Raw genomic sequence first — 18,192 nt, forward strand, 5'->3', positions numbered from 1 at the left:
GAACCTGTTTAGGATTGCTCTCTGAATGTATTCATAGAATCATAGAATCATAGAGTTGGAAGGGGCCATACAGGCCATCTAGTCCAACCCCCTGCTCAACGCAGGATTAGCCCTATTGGTGATATAAAAGGTATTGTAGAAACCTGGATTGAGAATGTAGAATTGGGCAGTGAGGGCTTTGATGACTATCGGCTCATCTGTATGTACGGGCTTAAAGTGGTCATTCTGTGTCTGAGTCATCTTGGTGGGTGCTTCCTACCTCTCTTCGAGGGAGGCAGGACAAATTGAACTTCCTGTCTCCTAGTGGGAAGTGCCCTCCTCCAGTCTTCTTCCTGACTTGAGAGGAACAGCAGTTGGACTAAGCATCTCTTTACTTCCCTCTGATTTCAGCTTACTTTCTACTTTCTATTTCTCATCCAGCCTTCTCCCTGTACCTTCTAGCCAGTTTCTCCCCCCCTCTTTTTTTTTTTCTTCCTTTGCTTTTCTTCTGCTCTCAGATCAAGAGCAAGGGATAAGTTACGCAGTGTGTTCTCATGACTGACTGCCATTTTAGGTGCCCATTGCCAATTGTGGCATGGAGGAGAGGAGGCATAACAACACTTTCTCGTCTGAAGATGCCAGTAGTCCCTGAAGTGCTAGTAGAGCTCAGGGACGCCTCTGGCGGCAACTAGCAGAATTCCAGTCTGGAAGCTGCAGGAGCAAGAAGCATGCTCCAAAGATAAAAAGACTGCCAAAAAGCTGTGGTATGACCAGCTGACTCTGTGGCTACAGGAGGGAGCTCTCATATGGGAGGCAGCCACACATGTTACAAGAGGCTGGCCGGCCTGGAGAGGCTGCAATCGTCTGGAAACCAAGACATTGAGGGCTTATCTGATTCATCAGAGGTTGGTAATGTTGTGACCACTTCAGACCAGTTTAATTTACCTCTTGGATTTTTTGTTTATTTTCATAACTCCATGTAGGCTGAAATAGTTAAGTTCTGTTCACAGTATATGCTTGTGGTCCATAGGAAGGCCTATTCCCATTCAACTTCCCAACCCCCGAGAAGGGGCAAGGTGTGCCTCCCTGCTTGTTATCAGGGCAGATGGCCCACCAAGGCAACACAAAAGAAGGGTCACTGAACCCTCAGGCAGTCTGATTCCTCTGAAGAGGAGGTAGATTCTAGGGAGAGATAAGAGAAGTTCATTACAGGCGGAAAGGAGGTTGAACCTATTCAAGTGCCCCAGCAAACAGAATGGTTTTTCAGTGCAAACGACTCAGTTTCTTTTGACTAAATCCTTTGCTGTTCTTAAATTAAAGCAATCTGTACCAACTAAAGCCTCCACCAAGGAGACATGCAGGTATTATGGTGCCAAGAGTAGTGGGGATTTTTTTCTGAGAATGCACTCAGAAAAAAAAGTGCCTGAATCCTCCAAAAGGAAGATTAGACTAAGTGGGAAAATGTTTAATGACAAAGCAGTTCCCTTCCTGACTATGTTGCAGATACCAGCTATTGATGGTCCAGTTTTCTACATTTACAATCGCCTAGTCTGGTGACTGAGGACGGAGAAAGTTGGCTTAGAGATATTATGGATAGAAAGTCAGATGCGGCCTGCCATCTGAGGATTGAGAAGGCTACCTTAGAGACATTATGGACAGAAAGTAAGATGTGGCCCTACAAAAGACAAATGAGGCCATGGCTATGACTATTAGGGCATCTACTACAGCTTCTGTAGTTTCAAGGGCAGTATTGGCATGGTGTAGGAATTTAGAGATACATCTCCTGGAGATCTAGAGACGTGAGGAACTCACCTTGTTGGAGGGCCTTGACTAAGGATCGAAGTGTTTTCATACAGAAATATTTTAGTATGTTCAGATCTGTTTAGATCTAAAATGGCATTCCAGCCCCTGTTCCTCTTGGGAACCGAAAAGCAGGGAATAAATACTTGACTCTTGTTCTAGTGAATGAACAGGCTCTTTGGATCTTATAGCCAAAAGGTGTTCTATGGCCTGAAGAGTTCTCTGTAATTTTAAGGGCTGTTTGATTACTGGTGACTGAAAAAATTAGTCCAGGGAGATATGACTGAATTCTATCTTGTAGTTGTGGAGAACAACCTCTGGAGAACAACCTCTTGAGCCCAAGAGTCAATTCTGCGATCACTACAAGCCTCCTGAAATGGCACCAAGCAACCTCCCACTAGAGAGAGTGGTGAGTCATGCCATGGGGGATTTATTACTTCAAAGAGATCAAATCTGGGTTGTTGGGACCTCTGATATCAGGAATCTCTGCAGAAGCCTTGCTTAAACTGACTCCAGGAACCTCTTCTACATTCCAGTCTGTACCTGGGTAGAGTGATTAGTCCGGAAGGTGGAGGGAAAGGGCTTACCGTCTCTGCGAATGTGGAGTAGATGAACCTTTTTTTTGTTCCAGGTTTCTATGAGCATTCTATCTAACGCCTCCCCAAAAACCTATACCATTCGAAGAGATATGCTGTGACAGTGGTCTTCGAATGGGGATCTGTCAGCCAGACCTTCAGTCAAAGCAGTCATCTGGCCACTGTGTCTGCAGTGGCTGCAAAAACTATGGTGTCTAGGGATGTGCCTGTGGTGTAGGAAGATGCCTCAAGAAACAAATTGGTCCCTTCCTTTGGATTCAGAGATGAGGGACTCTAGCTTCCTACTTGTCATGTCCATAGATGCAGTGTACATTTCAGTGTGTTGCGGGCAGTGGCCCTTTCAGTACAAGTACCCTTTGGTTTGTCAATAGCCCCAAGAGCCTTCATGAAAATACTGTGAATGTGGTGGCTCTTCTTCGTCAAGAAGGAATTCACAGCCACCTGTTTTTAGACAATTTACTCATAAAGGGCTCCTCCCTCTATATATCCAGTATACCCAAAGAGCAGTGCAGATGCTAGTGTCTTTTGGTTTTTTTGGTAAACAAGGGAAAGATTTCACTAGTTCCCTCACAGCGCCTAGAGCACTTAGGAGTGCTTATAGACACAACTCATCTATCCTCCGTTCCTCAAAAGATCAACAAGACCGTGCAAAACACAATGGCGGTCATCAAGGCCAAGCATTCTTTGTTGTTGCAACTGCCATATATAATGGGATTGGTGGTGTCAAACTCAGGATCAATGGGGTTGCACTCATGCTTGCCCCTACGGCAGGAGTTGCGTCCCCTCCAGGAAAAGATCTCAGACATGATAGATGTTCCTGTTACATTGGCTCATCATGTCAAATTCAGTCTGAGATGGTAGAAGTCCAAGGTCAACCTAAGTTGGGGCAAGCCATTCCTCATCTTCTCATCTCAACAGATCTTTATGGATGCAAGCCTGAAGGTCTAGGGAGCTCTATAAACCTCAGTCCTGCTCAGGGCTATTGGTCAAAAGCAGAAGGGGCATTTCCCATCAGTGTGGTGGAAATAAAGCCAATCTTCCTAGCTCTGAAGTTCTCACAGTCACAGATAGCTGGTTCTCATGTGGTCATTTGTACCAACAACATGGCGGTGAAGGACTACATCAAGCACCAGGGTGGCTCAAGATCAGGCAGACTCCAGTCAGAAGACTGGATAATTCTGGCCTGGGTGGACAAACATTTTGTCTCATTGATAGCAAATCATATAATGGGGTACTCAACACTCATGCTGACTGGCTCAGCCAACAGGTGATTCAGGAGGCAGAAAGGGCGCTGAACTGGGAGGCATTCCTTCTGATCACATCTCACTTTGGAATGCTGATCATGCTCTTGTGTACGTTGGATCTTATTCATCAGGTGCCCAGGTTCTGCTTTCGTCATGCCATGGCAGAACTCGCTTATGCCTTGACAGCCCTCTGGTTCCAGTGCTCCCAAGACTCTTGAGAAGGGTCAAACTGCTGAAGGCAGAAGTAATTCTGGTGGCACCTTGGTGGCCAAGATAACCGTAGTTCTTGGCGATTTTCCAGATGGCAGATTCTTCACACCTCATGCTCTAGACTCTCTGGACTTGATCAGGGTCTCCTATTGAATCCTTGTCCAGGCTGGTGGAATTTGACGGCAAGGCTACTAAAAGTTTGACTCTGAGGGACAAAGATTACAGTTCAGCAACCACAGTTACTATAATGACTTCAAGACAACAATCTATTTTAAAAATCTATAATTGTTCCTGGAAGGCATTCATTAGATGGTGCAGGACAAAAGCAATGAACCCTACTGCTCTTAATATCAGGTGCATTCTAGATTTTCAACAAGACAGCATCAAAGCTGGCCATAGATCTGGGACACTACGGAGACAAGTTGTGGCTTTGTCCACAGTCCTTTCCTTAAAAGGGCAAGTGTTGTTCTCTCTAGACGCATTCACATTGTTCATTTACTCAAGGGTACGGCTATGTCAGGAGAATTCTCTACTCATCACTTTTCCACTTGGAAGCTTAGTGTCTGTTGTCAGCCTTAATGAAAGACCCTTTTGGATCTATCAAGTCCATTTCCTTGACTCAGTTGAATATGAAAACCGGTTTTAGTGGCCATCATGTTGTCCAGGAGGGTATGTGAGTTAGGTGCCCTATGAGTCTACAAGGATCTCTGTATTTTCCATAGATACAAATTTGTATTAAGAACCAATCCCCTATTTAGATCCAAGGCTTATTTTAGATTTTATGTATTGCAACAGTTTAATATGCCTTTGTTCTTCCTTCGTCCAGCTTTGACTAAGGAGAAACTCTGGCGTAAGCTGGATGTATGAAGAGTGTTAAAAACCTATATACCAGCGATCTCAGGAATTCTGAGAGCCTCTCCATGTCAGTGTCCCCATCAGACACGGGCAAGGCCATGCCCAGGACTGCCATCAGCAGGGACCTTCATTCCTGCATTGTCAAGGCTTATCAATCCTAGGGAAAGGTGATTCTGGTGGTGATTACCACCCATTCTCTCAGATGCTCAGTGGGCAATGAGTGCCTTTGTTTGAGGAGGTCTGTAAGGCTGCCATGTGGTCGACTCCGTTGACATTTGTGTGGCATTGTAAGAATGACAAATTTGCAGCAGCGGATGCAGTTTTCGGGTGCAGAGTATTGCAATATGTGATGGACTGGTATGGTTTACCCTCCCTAATAAAAGATACTGCTCTTGTTAGTTCTACCAAGATGTCCTCCTGAATCAGAGGAAGAATGACCATGGGTTGCTCACTGAGAAGGGTCCTTTTCTTCTGAGGCTAAGAGGACATCTTGTCCCTCTGTAACTTTGGGGTCCCTTACATCAGCACTCTAAAGAAAGGGGGTCAACTAATAAGTGTACCCAGATATATCCTGAATGAGAAGAAAGGCTTTATTGATTCAGTATTTGGCGGTAAGGCCAGGGCCTACATTGCCTGTTGGAAAGTCTCATTTCAGAACTCCTGTTGTTTTAAGTACTTCCTGTTTTACCTTCTGTATTACCTTCTTTCTTCTTGTTGTTACTGGATTCAGTATAATAGTAAAATTTATTATTGCTCTCAGAGTATTCAGATTGGCGATAGGTGCTCTCAGCCAAGAGACAGGAAATTCAGTTTGTCCTGCATGTCAAAGAGAAGTGGGTAACACTCACTAAGATGTCCTCCTAGCCTCAGAGGAGAAGGACCCTTCTTGGTGTGTAACCAGTGGTGGTCTGCCTGTTACAATCCTGTGACCCATTCCTTTCTTCTGACTGACATTGAGTTCTTCTCCAGTGCTGTACTTGTCATCACCACTTATTTCTAGCAAAAATTTATCTTGCGTTACCTAAAGGTATTAGGGAAATGCAGGTGCACATCAGGGGTTTTTTTTGTACTGATGTTGTCCTAACACCACCTTTAGGGTTGAGAGTAGAAATCACATTTCCTGTTGTGGTGAGAGGAGAAATCCATGCCATACATATTGAAGGACCATAGAACTGGAGGGGTATTAAGAATCACTGGAACAAATATTGAATCCAGTGGCACCTTGAAGACCAACCAAGATTTATTCAAGGTATGAGCTTTCGTGTGCACACACACTTCCTCAAATACAATGTCACTGAGATTTCCTTTACCCTTCACCTGCATTGAAATCCTCACTACAGCTTATGATGGAAAAGAGGGGTGTACATATGTGGTGATACTGGGAGAAAGAAGATTTTAAGCAAGCAGCATATATACATATATATATATATATACCCTCCCAGATTACTTGGAGAAATTTGTACAATATACTACTTGGAAGAATAAAAACTTGTTTAGCTCACATATTAGCAAATCTATAATATCCCTTCTGAAACCCAGAATTGGTGACAATATGCTGTATGTGAAATTGAAATCCGTCCATTGTACCTGTGAAGGATTTTATGCAGTGGTAGAGACAGTTGGCTGCAGAGTGTCCTGCAAGGAATAGACAAAGACTTGCTTTGGAACTTCAGCTTCAGAAACAGATTTGATTAAAAGATGCTTTATTATTGTCATGACAAGATAACAGGTTCTTTCAAAGCAAATCAGAGAAATAGTTCCTGTTGAATATAGGAAGGCGTTCCTTCATGCCAACAGGGCTTCCATCTAATTTAACAGTGTATGTCCTTTTCACAGTTCTTAGGCACAAAATGGTAATGATTATTACATGGTTAAACTTTTTATTTTTATTTTCAAATTTGTATTCAAGGCAAGGCATTCAGAATTACGTTTATGGTCATCAGCTTGCCACCTTCAAATACTCAAAGCTAGTTTTTAAAAAGGAATTTCCTGTTCTGAAGCCAGAAGATCTTCAGTGTTAGGAGTACCTGGATTTTACTTGGCCATGAACAGTGCTGTTTGCTTTACAGCCTCACTTGTACAAAACTTACTACCCCCCCCCCAATCTGTACCCAGGTGTCCTAGGGTCTGGCACTGGGGAATCTCCTTCATCTTTTAGCAGACAGCAGGTAATCTTCCTATTGAAAGTCAAAGTTCATTTGTAAATACATTGCAAGAAATGTACTATTCCTTCCATCTGAAATAGGCTAGGGTGATTTCTGTTAAAATGATTGGGCTTTAACCTCAAGGGAAATGTTAGAATGTGTAGACAAAAGTCTGCATGCAGCGAAACAAAAAATGCAAGCACCTTTTACTGTTGGAAGATGTCTGTTTTCGTAATGTTTGTTTAAAAACGCTATTCACAGTATCCCCCCAGAATTTTCACTTATACATCCTCACCTTTTTTTTGTTGGTAACTCTTCCCTTCCTAATGAACATATATGGAGCTGCCTTACATTGAATCAAGCCATTTGTCTACACTCTGAGGGTCTCACATTCATTCACATCACCTACTATCTGGTTCTTTTAACTAGAAATGCCTTAGATTGAATCTGAGACTTTCTGCATGCAGAGCAAATGCTCTTCTGTTGCCCTTCTCCAGTGACTGTAATGTAGACTCAAAAACCATTGTTGTCATATGGGGAAGAGATTTTTGAAGTAGCAGTAGTTCTCCAAAAGCAGTCATCAAAGGCATCTCTGAAGGAGGATACCTGTTTTCTTTCTCACTGATATCTGTCCCTTTTCCAAAGTAGCAGTGAAAACAGTCTGTTCTCAAAACTCATTTCTGGTATGTCCTGCCTCAAAGTGGTAGCCTTTGACCTTTACACATTCTGAATTATTTGCTTGCTTTAATTGTGCTAGCTTCTATAGATCTTGCAGGCTGCTGAAACAGATTTAATATGTAAATTAGGAGTGTTCAAACTTGAGTTGTGAAACTGGTCTCATCAATTGTACTCTTATCACAGAATGGCCAAATGTAATGTTTATTGCTTAAAATAATTCCATTCTCGTTAATGACTGGATGCCCTGAACGTGGAAATATGAATTATCTTCTTGCTATTCTGGATAAAGATGCATCATTTGTTCTAAGAAGCCCCCCCCCCCCCATTTTGAGCTGAAGGATAAAAATCCACTAAGATTTAAAATTTCAAGCGTTAATATTTGTTCTGGAAATCAAATCCATGTATCAGCTATCAAATATACAGCCTTAGTGCAACACTTCCAACTTTACTGTGATTTAGAATAGATGGTTAAAATTCATCAGAAATAATTTATTTCTCTATGTAGGTTGAATCATTTATTTTGGACCAAGAAGATCTGGATAACCCGGTGCTCAAAACAACGTCAGAGATATTTTTGTCAAGTGCTGCTGAAGGGGCGGACCTCCGAACAGTGGATCCAGAAACTCAAGCAAGACTAGAAGCCTTGCTGGAAGCAGCAGGTAGTCTTTTTAAATTATGTGAAATCTTTTTAGAGGAGGGAAGAGTACACTGTATGATCATGTAGGAACCGGAAGCTTCACATTGAAAGCGTGGGATTGTATCCAAGGGTTCTTGTCCGTCAGCAGAAGGGTGCTTTTGCTGATGGAAGGGACCTCTGGAAGAAGGAAATTGCTTCTGTAAAAGCAGAACACAGTAGCAGAAATTGTGAATTCAAATCATATGGAAATTAGTTTGGGACATCACAATACTACTCTTGAAATTACCTGAAATTTATTCTGTAAAAATGTGATAAAGGCTTGTAAAATTATAGAATATAAGTAGGTTAACATGAAGGTTCATGTCTAGGTAGAAGTAACTCATAGTTGGTGGCAATATCAAGAAAATGAATTGGTGTTGTTACTTGGAGAAATATGCAGTATGGAAGTTAAAACACTTAGGAAGTAAGTTAAGAATTAAACAAAACAGGACATAGATAATCTTAACTTTCAAGTTATATTAACACTAGGAAAGCAAAGAATATTGTCTTTCAAACTTATACTTGGAACAGATTTGCACCAGATTCTGGCAGGAGTAACATGTTGAATATGAAGTCTATATGTGTATTTGTATTGTGTATGTTATACACTGTCAAGCCTGGCCCTGCCTTGGTATAGTAACTTAATCAAGCCGTTCCTGGATTTGATCTCTATCACTCCCTGTGTAACTCACACATAAAGCAAAAATTGCCTAATTAAAGAAATTCAAGAAACTTATTTAAATCAAAGCATATAGGTCTGTGGCAGTTTTATTGCACAAAATAGCAAAGCTATCTTGCAGCTTAAACATACAAATTCTTGAACATAATACAAAGGTCTTTTTGCAGCACAGGAGGAATAGAGTTGTAAAGGGTATATGTTGGGTAAAGGCAGCGGAGCCAGAGGGATAGGCATCCCTGCCCTGCCCATTCCACGTGGAGCAACGAATAATCTTCAAACGCCTGCTACCTGTCAGGCATGTCCATTCGCAGCCCAGGAGATCCCTGCTTACCTGAGGCTAGGGGAGTTGGGCATCAGTGACTCTCTTCCTCCCCAGCCAGGATGAGGTCAAGGGTCACAATCCTCTCTTGCTTGCCTGGATCTGGGGTCGAGACCATGCCGTCGAGGGTCCCTCATCTGGATCATCGTCCTGGTTTATTGTACTCTGCACTGGCGGCAGTTTCTGCCGATTAGCTTCAGGTTGGATATAACCTCCCAGCCTACCTAATCAATAACACATTCATGGAACTTTGAATATTAACCCCCCCCCCCCAAAGAACAACTCAGGTTTTTTTTATCTCAATATTGGCATGGTATTTGGATTCTGGATTTTTGGAAACTCCTGATTTTTTTAAAATAAATTGGCTCCATTGTAACCTATGGGGACCATTGTAGTCAATAATAATGGGAAATTGATCCAGAGATATCTGGGGCTTGCAGAGTCTGTTTTTTTTGTTTTTTTTAGTAGAGGCACCAAATTTGCATCACAGCTGCTGTGCCTCTCCTCAAAAACATCCCCAAGTTTCAAAAAGATGGGACCGGGGTCCAGATCTATGGGCATCCAGAGAAGGCATCCCCATTCTCTGTTTAATCTTCTCCAAGCCACGTACTCTGAAGATGCTTAGTGCTTCACTTGATACACATTTAAAGAGACTCTGAGCCCTTTAAACACCCTTTAACTGTGACTGTTTGGCAATCCTGAAAAATCCCAAGTATTTTAAGGACTTGGGGAGTTTGGTCATTTTGGATAGCCAGAAAACTACCTAGATCTATAACTGGCTGAAAGAGTAGCAGCTATTTTTTTGGGTTCAAGTATAGCCGAACTGAACCATGTGAGCTAATTAACAGGCTTGAGTTGGATGATATTGACAGTAGAGTGGCTGACACCTGCAGTCAGAGAACAGTGAAATGGAAGCTTAGTTATAATTAGCTGAAATATTCCTTAAGAAGATGACTTCTCCCTTGACAGATGCAGTTATAAACATACTAATGCATAAACCCAGCAAATTTTGAGCATCAGCATCTGCCATTCTATTCTAATCCATACAATTTTATTTACTTGACAAATTTTCTTTAGCTCTAGGAGGCAAGCATAAAATTTAGGAGCTTAGGTTATTTTTCAGCCTTGAGCGTTACATATTTTAATGACCATATTTTTTAATTTCTGATGTCACAAAACTTAACTTCTTCAGTTCTTGTGAATTTATTAGAGTTATGACTAAAGTGTTGTAGTACATAAATTTACAGTAACCCTAGTTGTCACCACCTCAAAAATAACCGCTGACCCTAACTTCTCCCAATTTCTCATATTCCCATTGTTGCTTTTAAAATCTCTCTTTAAATAAATATAGGATATACTATTGCATACAACTGGTTAAAGATTGAATTATTTTGCCAGCACTGAATGGTATTGACAGGAACTTCATACACATGTATTTTTATGTCATAGAGCAAATTTTTCTTATGCTTTGTACTTCAGTTGAGAATTTCCAGGGGACAGTATACTAAAATTATTGCTGAACATACTAGATGAAATTTTTAGGCTCTATAGAAATTTTTAGGCTCAACTAGAATTGGTTGAACCCTGCACTACGGTGGCTATAATGCATTAAAGTCACATTTGGATAGAGCAGCCTTTCTCAACTTTTTTATCATTGAGTAGCCCCTGAAATATTCTTCAGATTTCAAGAAACCTCAGAGATTCGTACAGAATATGGTGGGGAAGCATAGCTGTTTACATGCCCTCCTGGAATCCCACCCCTTCCCATCCCCTCCTGGCCCATCCTTGACCATTTGGGGTGGGTGGGTCAACATGACCATATATGGACATATCACCTGATAAATGTTTAATGTATTTATAAAATATTTTAAATAAAAATAAAATATTTTAAAATGAATTAACTCCCCCCTTTTTGGGCTGTCAAGAAAATTCCAGGGTTTCATGAAATCCTGGTTGACAAAGCCTGGGGTACATATAGATAATGACATAACGAACAGCAAGATCAGTTGGAACATCAATTACAAGTTAAAATGACCTCATTATTGCTTATTTATCAGGAGCTGTTAATTAAAAAGCAAATGGGAATTTTAAGGCTTATGCCCATCATCTTTGTCTCTAAAATTTGGAACCTAAAACCTGTGTGTGTATAATTAGCTGTCATTAATATAGCTGAAAGTTAATTTTGGTGCTTATAAAACTGCAAGCTAGGTAGATCAATTAATCACTAAAAATCAAATAAATAATAACAGATTCACAAACATTTTAAAAATGAACATTTTTATACCATAAGCTATATGCAATACTTATTTTCTTATCAAACCAATACATATTTTAGTACTTTTAGTGCTTTAATAACACAAATAACAAAAACAGTATTTGGCATATTTATGCAATTTGAAAGCAGAATTACAAATGTACCCAATTTGTGTATGTGTGTGGGGAAAGCTGAATACTGCTGCATCCTATGCTGTTTTAGCGCATGTATCTTAAATTTTGCTATCTTAAGATGTAGGGGAAAAACTAAAATTAGAAAACAGATTGTGTAGTAAACAAAAGAAAATGTATATTTGGACAGAAGTAGTCTCATACATTCACAACATGATTATTACCGTAATAGGATGTCAAGTAAAAATACGTAACATTAAATTCATCATCTGTCTTGTGTAAGACATGCGGGCCTGCCAGCCAGAACATTCCCTAGCTAAAACGCTCCACTAGAGGGCGCCCACCCATGCATGTACAGATTTTCCCGCCAGTCGGGTCACCTGACTACAGGGCGGGCGCCTCCCCTCCTTAGTTCTCTTTTCGCTGCTGTGATTACTGGATGTCCCTTCTAGTAGCTCCTTTCCTCATCAGCTGATTTTTCATCAATTGTATTATAATGGCTTTGAAACCTGTATTCAAGAAATCTGGACAATGTAATACCATGATTGTTACCTTACTTGCCTGGGTGAAGCGCATGCAATGGACACATGTGCCATTTGCCTGAAGTTTACACCTAAAGTGTGCTTGGACAGGGCTGCGAGGCTGAAAGCCGCGCTTTGGGGAAAAGATTTTTCAGCTGACCCACCTGCTTAAGGCCGTTTCAGAGCCGACACCATCCAGGTCTGCCTCTGTGCCGCCATTGGTTTCAAGGTTGGGCCCACCCTTGGTTTGGTCAATAGCCGACTGGTTCCAACTGGTGCCACGGCTGATTAGTGTCTACTTTCCTAGCCTGCCCCTAAGAAGACTCGGAAGCTAAAACACAAGGACAAATCTCGGTCCTCTAGACCACCCTCTTCAGTGTGCAAGGATCCTGCTCCAGTTCCTAGACCTCCTCATGCGACACCACCCCGCCGGCATTCCTTTGTATGGGAATGTGCACTGGGGCTTGAGGATGACACCGCCTCAGTAACCCAAGCACAGCACCGATCAGCCCCTCCTTCTCTTACCTGAAGGCCTATCAGTGAATGTATACTTGATCAGTCTCTCACGAATGGGCATATGAAGACCACCCTTTGGAAGAGAATGAACCCAATCCCTCTTTGGAATTTCTTGATAGCGCCTCCATGGTACGGTCCGACAGGCTGAGATCGGTTCTGTTAAGTCAGGACAGTTCAGGGATGGGCTCCAAATCTTCCCTGGACAATTAATCTCTGACCCAATGTCTATCTCTCCAGGAGAAGATTATTAGATGTATAGTGAACAGCTTTTACGCATGGCGAAGGCTTTAAAATTAGATGTTTCAACCCCTGATGCCAGACTGAAGGATAAGATCCTCAGCCGCTTATATTCTAGTACACGTATGGTTATAGTCCTTTCAGTTATCCAGGTTTTTGAAAACCTTACAGTTCCATAGAATCATAAGAGTTGGAAGGGGCCATACAGGCCATCTATTCCAACCCCCTGCTCAATGCAGGATCAGCCCAAAGCATCCTAAAGCATCCAAGAAAAGAATGTATCCAACCTTTGTTTGAAGACTGCCAGTGAGGGGGAGCTCACCACCTCCTTAGGCAGCCTTATTCCACTGCTGAACTACTCTGACTGTGAAAATTTTTTTCCTGATATCTAGCCTATATCGTTGTACTTGTAGTTTAAACCCATTACTGCGTGTCCTTTCCTCTGCAGCCAACGGGAACAGCATCCTGCCCTCCTCCAAATGACAACCTTTCAAATACTTAAAGAAGGCTATCATGTCCCCTCTCAACCTCCTTTTCTCCAGGCTGAACATTCCCAAGTCCCTCAACCTATCTTCATAGGGCTTGGTCCCTTGGCCCCAGATCATCCTCGTCACTCTCCTCTGTACCCTTTCAATTTTATCTACGTCCTTCTTGAAGTGAGGCCTCCAGAACTGCACACAGTACTCCAAGTGTGGTATGACCAGTGCCGTATACAATAGGACTATGACATCTTGTGATTTTGATGTGATGCCCCTGTTGATACAGCCCAAAATGGCATTCGCCTTTTTTACTGCCGCATCACACTGCCTGCTCATGTTTAGTTTACAATCCACAAGTACCCCAAGGTCTCGTTCACACACAGTGTTACCTAGAAGCATATCCCCCATCCAGTAGGCATGCTTTTCATTTTTCTGACCCAGATGCAGAACTTTACACTTATCTTTATTAAATTGCATCTTGTTCTCATTTGCCCATTTTCTGCATTGTGTTCAGATCTCATTGAGCTCTGTCTCTATCTTCTGGAATATTTGCCAGTCCTCCCAATTTGGTGTCATCTGCAAACTTGATGAGTAGTCCTTCCATCCCCTCATCTAGATCATTAATAAATACGTTTAAAAGTACCGGACCAAGCACCAAGCCCTGAGGTACCCCGCTTCTCACCTCCCTCCAGTCTGATGAAACACCATTGACAACAACTCTTTGAGTGCGGTTCTCTAACCAATTCCCTATCCACCTAACTATCTGAAAATCCAGATTGCAGTCCTTCAATTTATCCATCAGAACATCATGGGAACCCTTATCAAAAGCTTTACTAAAATCCAAGTAAACGACATCAACCGGATTTCCACGATCCAGCAAAACCTGTCACTTGGTCAAAAAAGGAAACCAGGTTGGTCTGACAGGACCTGTTGGAGACAAATCCATGCTGACTTCCTTGGATCACCATATTGTCCTCCAGATGTTTGCAGATCGCTCCCTTTAATATCTGCTCCATTATCTTACCCACAACAGAGATCAGACTCACTGGTCTGTAGTTTTCCGGGTCATCCTTCCTCCCTTTTTTGAAGATCGGAACACTGCAGCAATATTTCACATCAACAAACAGGGAGGTACTAACTCAGTCAGACTATGCCACAAGGCCCTGAGGGTTTGGCAGATGTTTCAACTCTCCGTGGATTTATAAGCTATCTACATAGCTGGTTCCCCGAATGTCAGGGCAGACAGGCTGAGTCACATCTTTACTCAGAATTACAAGTGGATACTGAGTGACCTGTTCCTGGGCTAACTGTTTGGCCATTGGGGCACACCCCACGCAGATCTTTTCTCAAGACAGTAGTCTGCAAAGTCCCCAGAATTCTGCTCTCTGTGGGGGATAGACCCAGGATCCCTGGGGGACGCCTTCCATCTAGCCTGAACCGGAATACTGTTTCATGCGTTCCCCCCACTCTCACTTATTCCCATGGTCTTAGCAAAGATCATGTCAAACAGGGCAGATGTTATTTTAATCACTCCTTAACTTTGTCAGTCCTGTTTTTTGAGGCTGCTATCACTAGCGAACAGCCAGTTCATTCGAATCCCACAGGACCCGACTCTCCTTATGGTGGGTTCTATGAGGTATCCAGATCTAAGTCGCCTCCATGTTACAGCCTGGAGGATCCATCCAGCGGAGAATCCCCAGGGATGTGAGACAGGTTCTCCCACTCTCGCAAGTCCTCTGCTAGGTGTAACTATCACTTCAAATGGAGTCGTTTAGAACAATGGTGTTTGGAGCATGCCTTTCACGTGGCCTTTACCTCAGGTGTTGCAAAACCTCTTGGAGTTAGCTAATTCAGGCCTCTCTATCAGTTCATTTGGCAACGCTGGCAGCCTACCATGTTGAGGTACAAGGGGTTTCCATCTTTGCACACAAGCTTTCAATGTGCTTTTTGAAGGGTTTAATCTTTTCTCTCCCTGTTGACCACCCACCACCCAATGATCCATGAATATAGTCCTTCAGGCTTTGATGAAGCCCCCCCTTTAAACCTTTAGCATCAGTTCCTTTAGCTTTCCTTTCAATAAAGATGGTGTTCCTGGTGAGGACTTTTCTTCGGGTAGACCCTCCCTTTCTGAACGTTTTTCCCTCTCATGTAATTCTACTTTCTGATTGGAAGTTTTGCCCAAGGTAGTCTCTAAGTCTCATTTATCCTAGGAGGTGGGCCTCATCTCCTTATTTCCTAACCCTCAATCCTATGTGGAAATAACATTTATTTATTATTTATTTATTTATTATATTTATATACCGCCCTCCCCGGGGGCTCGGGGCGGTAAAATGAGCTATTCTTTATTGTTTAGGTAGGACCAAGTCATTTCGGAAATCCCTCTGCTACTTGGTTCCATGTAAGGGCCAGCAAGTTTCACCTCAGTCCATTTCTAGTTGTGTGGTATCAGCCATCAAGAAGCCTTTAGGACTGCTTTATTGCCTTGTCCATTGAGTCTGAGGGCACAAGCGTCTTCTGCTGTGTTCCTGCAGGATGTTCCACTGCATGATATCTGCAGAGCTGCTGCCTGATCAAGATAAAGTACTTTCATAAAACACTATGCTGTGGTCTCGAAAGCCAGAACTGATGTACATTTTAGGAAGGCTGTCCTACAGTTCTTGTTTGATTGAGGACTCACCCTCCTCCTAAGGCAGTGGTTCTCAACCTTGGGGTACCTACCCAGGAGTCACCAGGTTGCCTGCTGCTCCTCTGGCATGTGGAGGCTGGTGGTGGCTGAGGCGTCGGAGCCATGGCAACGGCCTCCCCTACGCTGCCTCAATTGCTGTGCACCTGTGTGCACCTGCATACTCACACATGGCACACATGTATGCACGCTACTGCTTCTGCCGAGTTGGAGTCGCAGAGGAAGTAAGGTTGAGAACTGCTCTCCACTGTGGGGATGCACAGCAAGACAGATGATGAAAACAGAGTTGCTTACCTGTAACTGTTGTTCATTGATGTCTTGTGTGCATACACACATTCCCTCCCGCTTGTCCTACTGAGTCCTTGTGCGTACTGCCTGTTTGTTTATCTCGACAGCAACATGAACTGAGGAGGGGAGGCACCCACTGTGCAGTCAGGTGATCCGACCTGCAGGAAAATCCACGCATGTGCGGTAGGCAGGTGCCCTCTAGTGGAGCTTTGTAGGTAGGGAATGTTCTGGCTGGCAGGCCTGCACGTGTGCAGTCCCAGTGTATGTATTCACACAAGACATCGATGAACAACAGTTACAAGTAAGCAACTGTTTTCTTGAATAAGTTAATTGCAAAGAGCCTCTTGTGGCGCAGTGTGGTAAGGCAGCAGTCTGAAAGCTCTGCCCATGAGGCTGGGAGTTCGAGCCCAGCAGCCGGCTCAAGGTTGACTCAGCCTTCCATCCTTCCGAGGTCGGTAAAATGAGTACCCAGCTTGCTGGGGGGTAAACGGTAATGACTGGGGAAGGCACTGGCAAACCACCCCATATTGAGTCTGCCATGAAAACGTTAGAGGGTGTCACCCCAAGGGTCAGACATGACCCAGTGCTTGCACAGGGGATACCTTTACCTTAATTTCTGCCAAAGTTATTCACATTTAAATAATAAACATATAGATTCAAATTACATTTTAAAATAGTGTATTTATATTCAAGGCTATACAAAAATATCACTAATTCCAAAAGACAAAATGTTTCATAGCAGTCTTTTTAGTGCTGCCAGCAGTTTCCCACTGGAAAGATATCTTTGGAGTAGGGTGGGGAGTTTGTTTCTGAATGTTTCTGGCTATTTCTCCAGTACTTCACATTTCTAGGTAGGACAAAATCATTAGCTAACTCTAAGGGTTGGATCCAAACCTTGTGTTCTGCTGGCATAAGGCATTTTTGCAAGTGTGGGGTGGGGGTTGTTTTCCCTAGGAGCAGCACTTTGGGAAATTTAGTGTGCTGTTGAGCCGAGATGGAATAATTTTTTCTGGTAACAAAGCTCTGCTGACAGTACTTCGGATACAACTCTTTGAGATGCTGCAAGTCTCCCATTTTGTCTTTACTGCAACGGATTAAACTGCTAACCTAGTCAGATTCACAATTCAATAAGCTAATTAATTAAAATATTTACATAATTGAAGACAACATTCACCCACTGATGCTCCTAACTTTCCCTACAGATTAACATATTCCAACTTTAATCTTTGTATGATGATTTAGTACCTCCGCATTTTTTCAGTATGCTTAACTCTCCCAAGGAATTTAAATTTTCTTCTCTGGAAAATCGACAGCTGTTATCAAACTCTACTCGATCAGAATTTGTTAGGGATTAAATAATTTTCTGTCAGTATTCTTTGCAAGCAGTTTTGTGGCTGTGGTTAAACATATTGCTGCAGTAATTCCTGGCTGTTGAGTAAACTGAACTAAAGCACATCATATCTGTGGGGCTGGCACATGGAATGTTTCCATTGCAGCAAGATTTTAGTGTTGCGCATGGTGTTCCTGTTAGCAAATGCCCTTTAAGAACCTAGTCACATACACGTGGAGGCCTTCAGTTGAGATTGTGGAAACATGTTATCTAACAAAAGAAACATTGTTACTCATGGCATTATCATAAAGTAAGAAGATTCTGGGATATTACTCTGGAATTGAAGAAACTTATTTGCATTTTTAGCATTTAATTTTTACAGGTAGACATTCAGCCATCAAGGATAAATTTGTCTCACATGTTGATCTGTATGGAGCGAATTTTTCTGTTTTGCTCAGTTTCTCTTAATTAGCTTTTCTATTACCGTTATTGACGATGGACTAGTGAACTGCAGTGAAGAGGGAGCTTGTAGAGAGCCCAGCTTTCCCTCCGTTTAACAGGAGCCCCTTAGTA

At 42.5% G+C, this 18,192-nt stretch overlaps 1 protein-coding gene across 9 annotated transcripts in view; it reads left to right on the plus strand.

The window, feature by feature from the left end:
- Nucleotides 1-18,192, plus strand: part of ANKHD1 (ankyrin repeat and KH domain containing 1) — a 122,710-nt gene that overhangs the window by 16,045 nt on the left and 88,473 nt on the right. For all 9 annotated transcript variants that reach the window (XM_077309513.1, XM_077309508.1, XM_077309509.1 and 6 more), the window contains exon 2: nt 8,012-8,165. In XM_077309513.1, coding sequence (XP_077165628.1) covers nt 8,012-8,165 — 154 coding nt within the window. The remainder of the gene's footprint in view (nt 1-8,011; nt 8,166-18,192) is intronic.

Source organism: Paroedura picta, chromosome 14 (assembly GCF_049243985.1).
Source record: "Paroedura picta isolate Pp20150507F chromosome 14, Ppicta_v3.0, whole genome shotgun sequence".
Taxonomy (NCBI): domain Eukaryota; kingdom Metazoa; phylum Chordata; class Lepidosauria; order Squamata; family Gekkonidae; genus Paroedura; species Paroedura picta.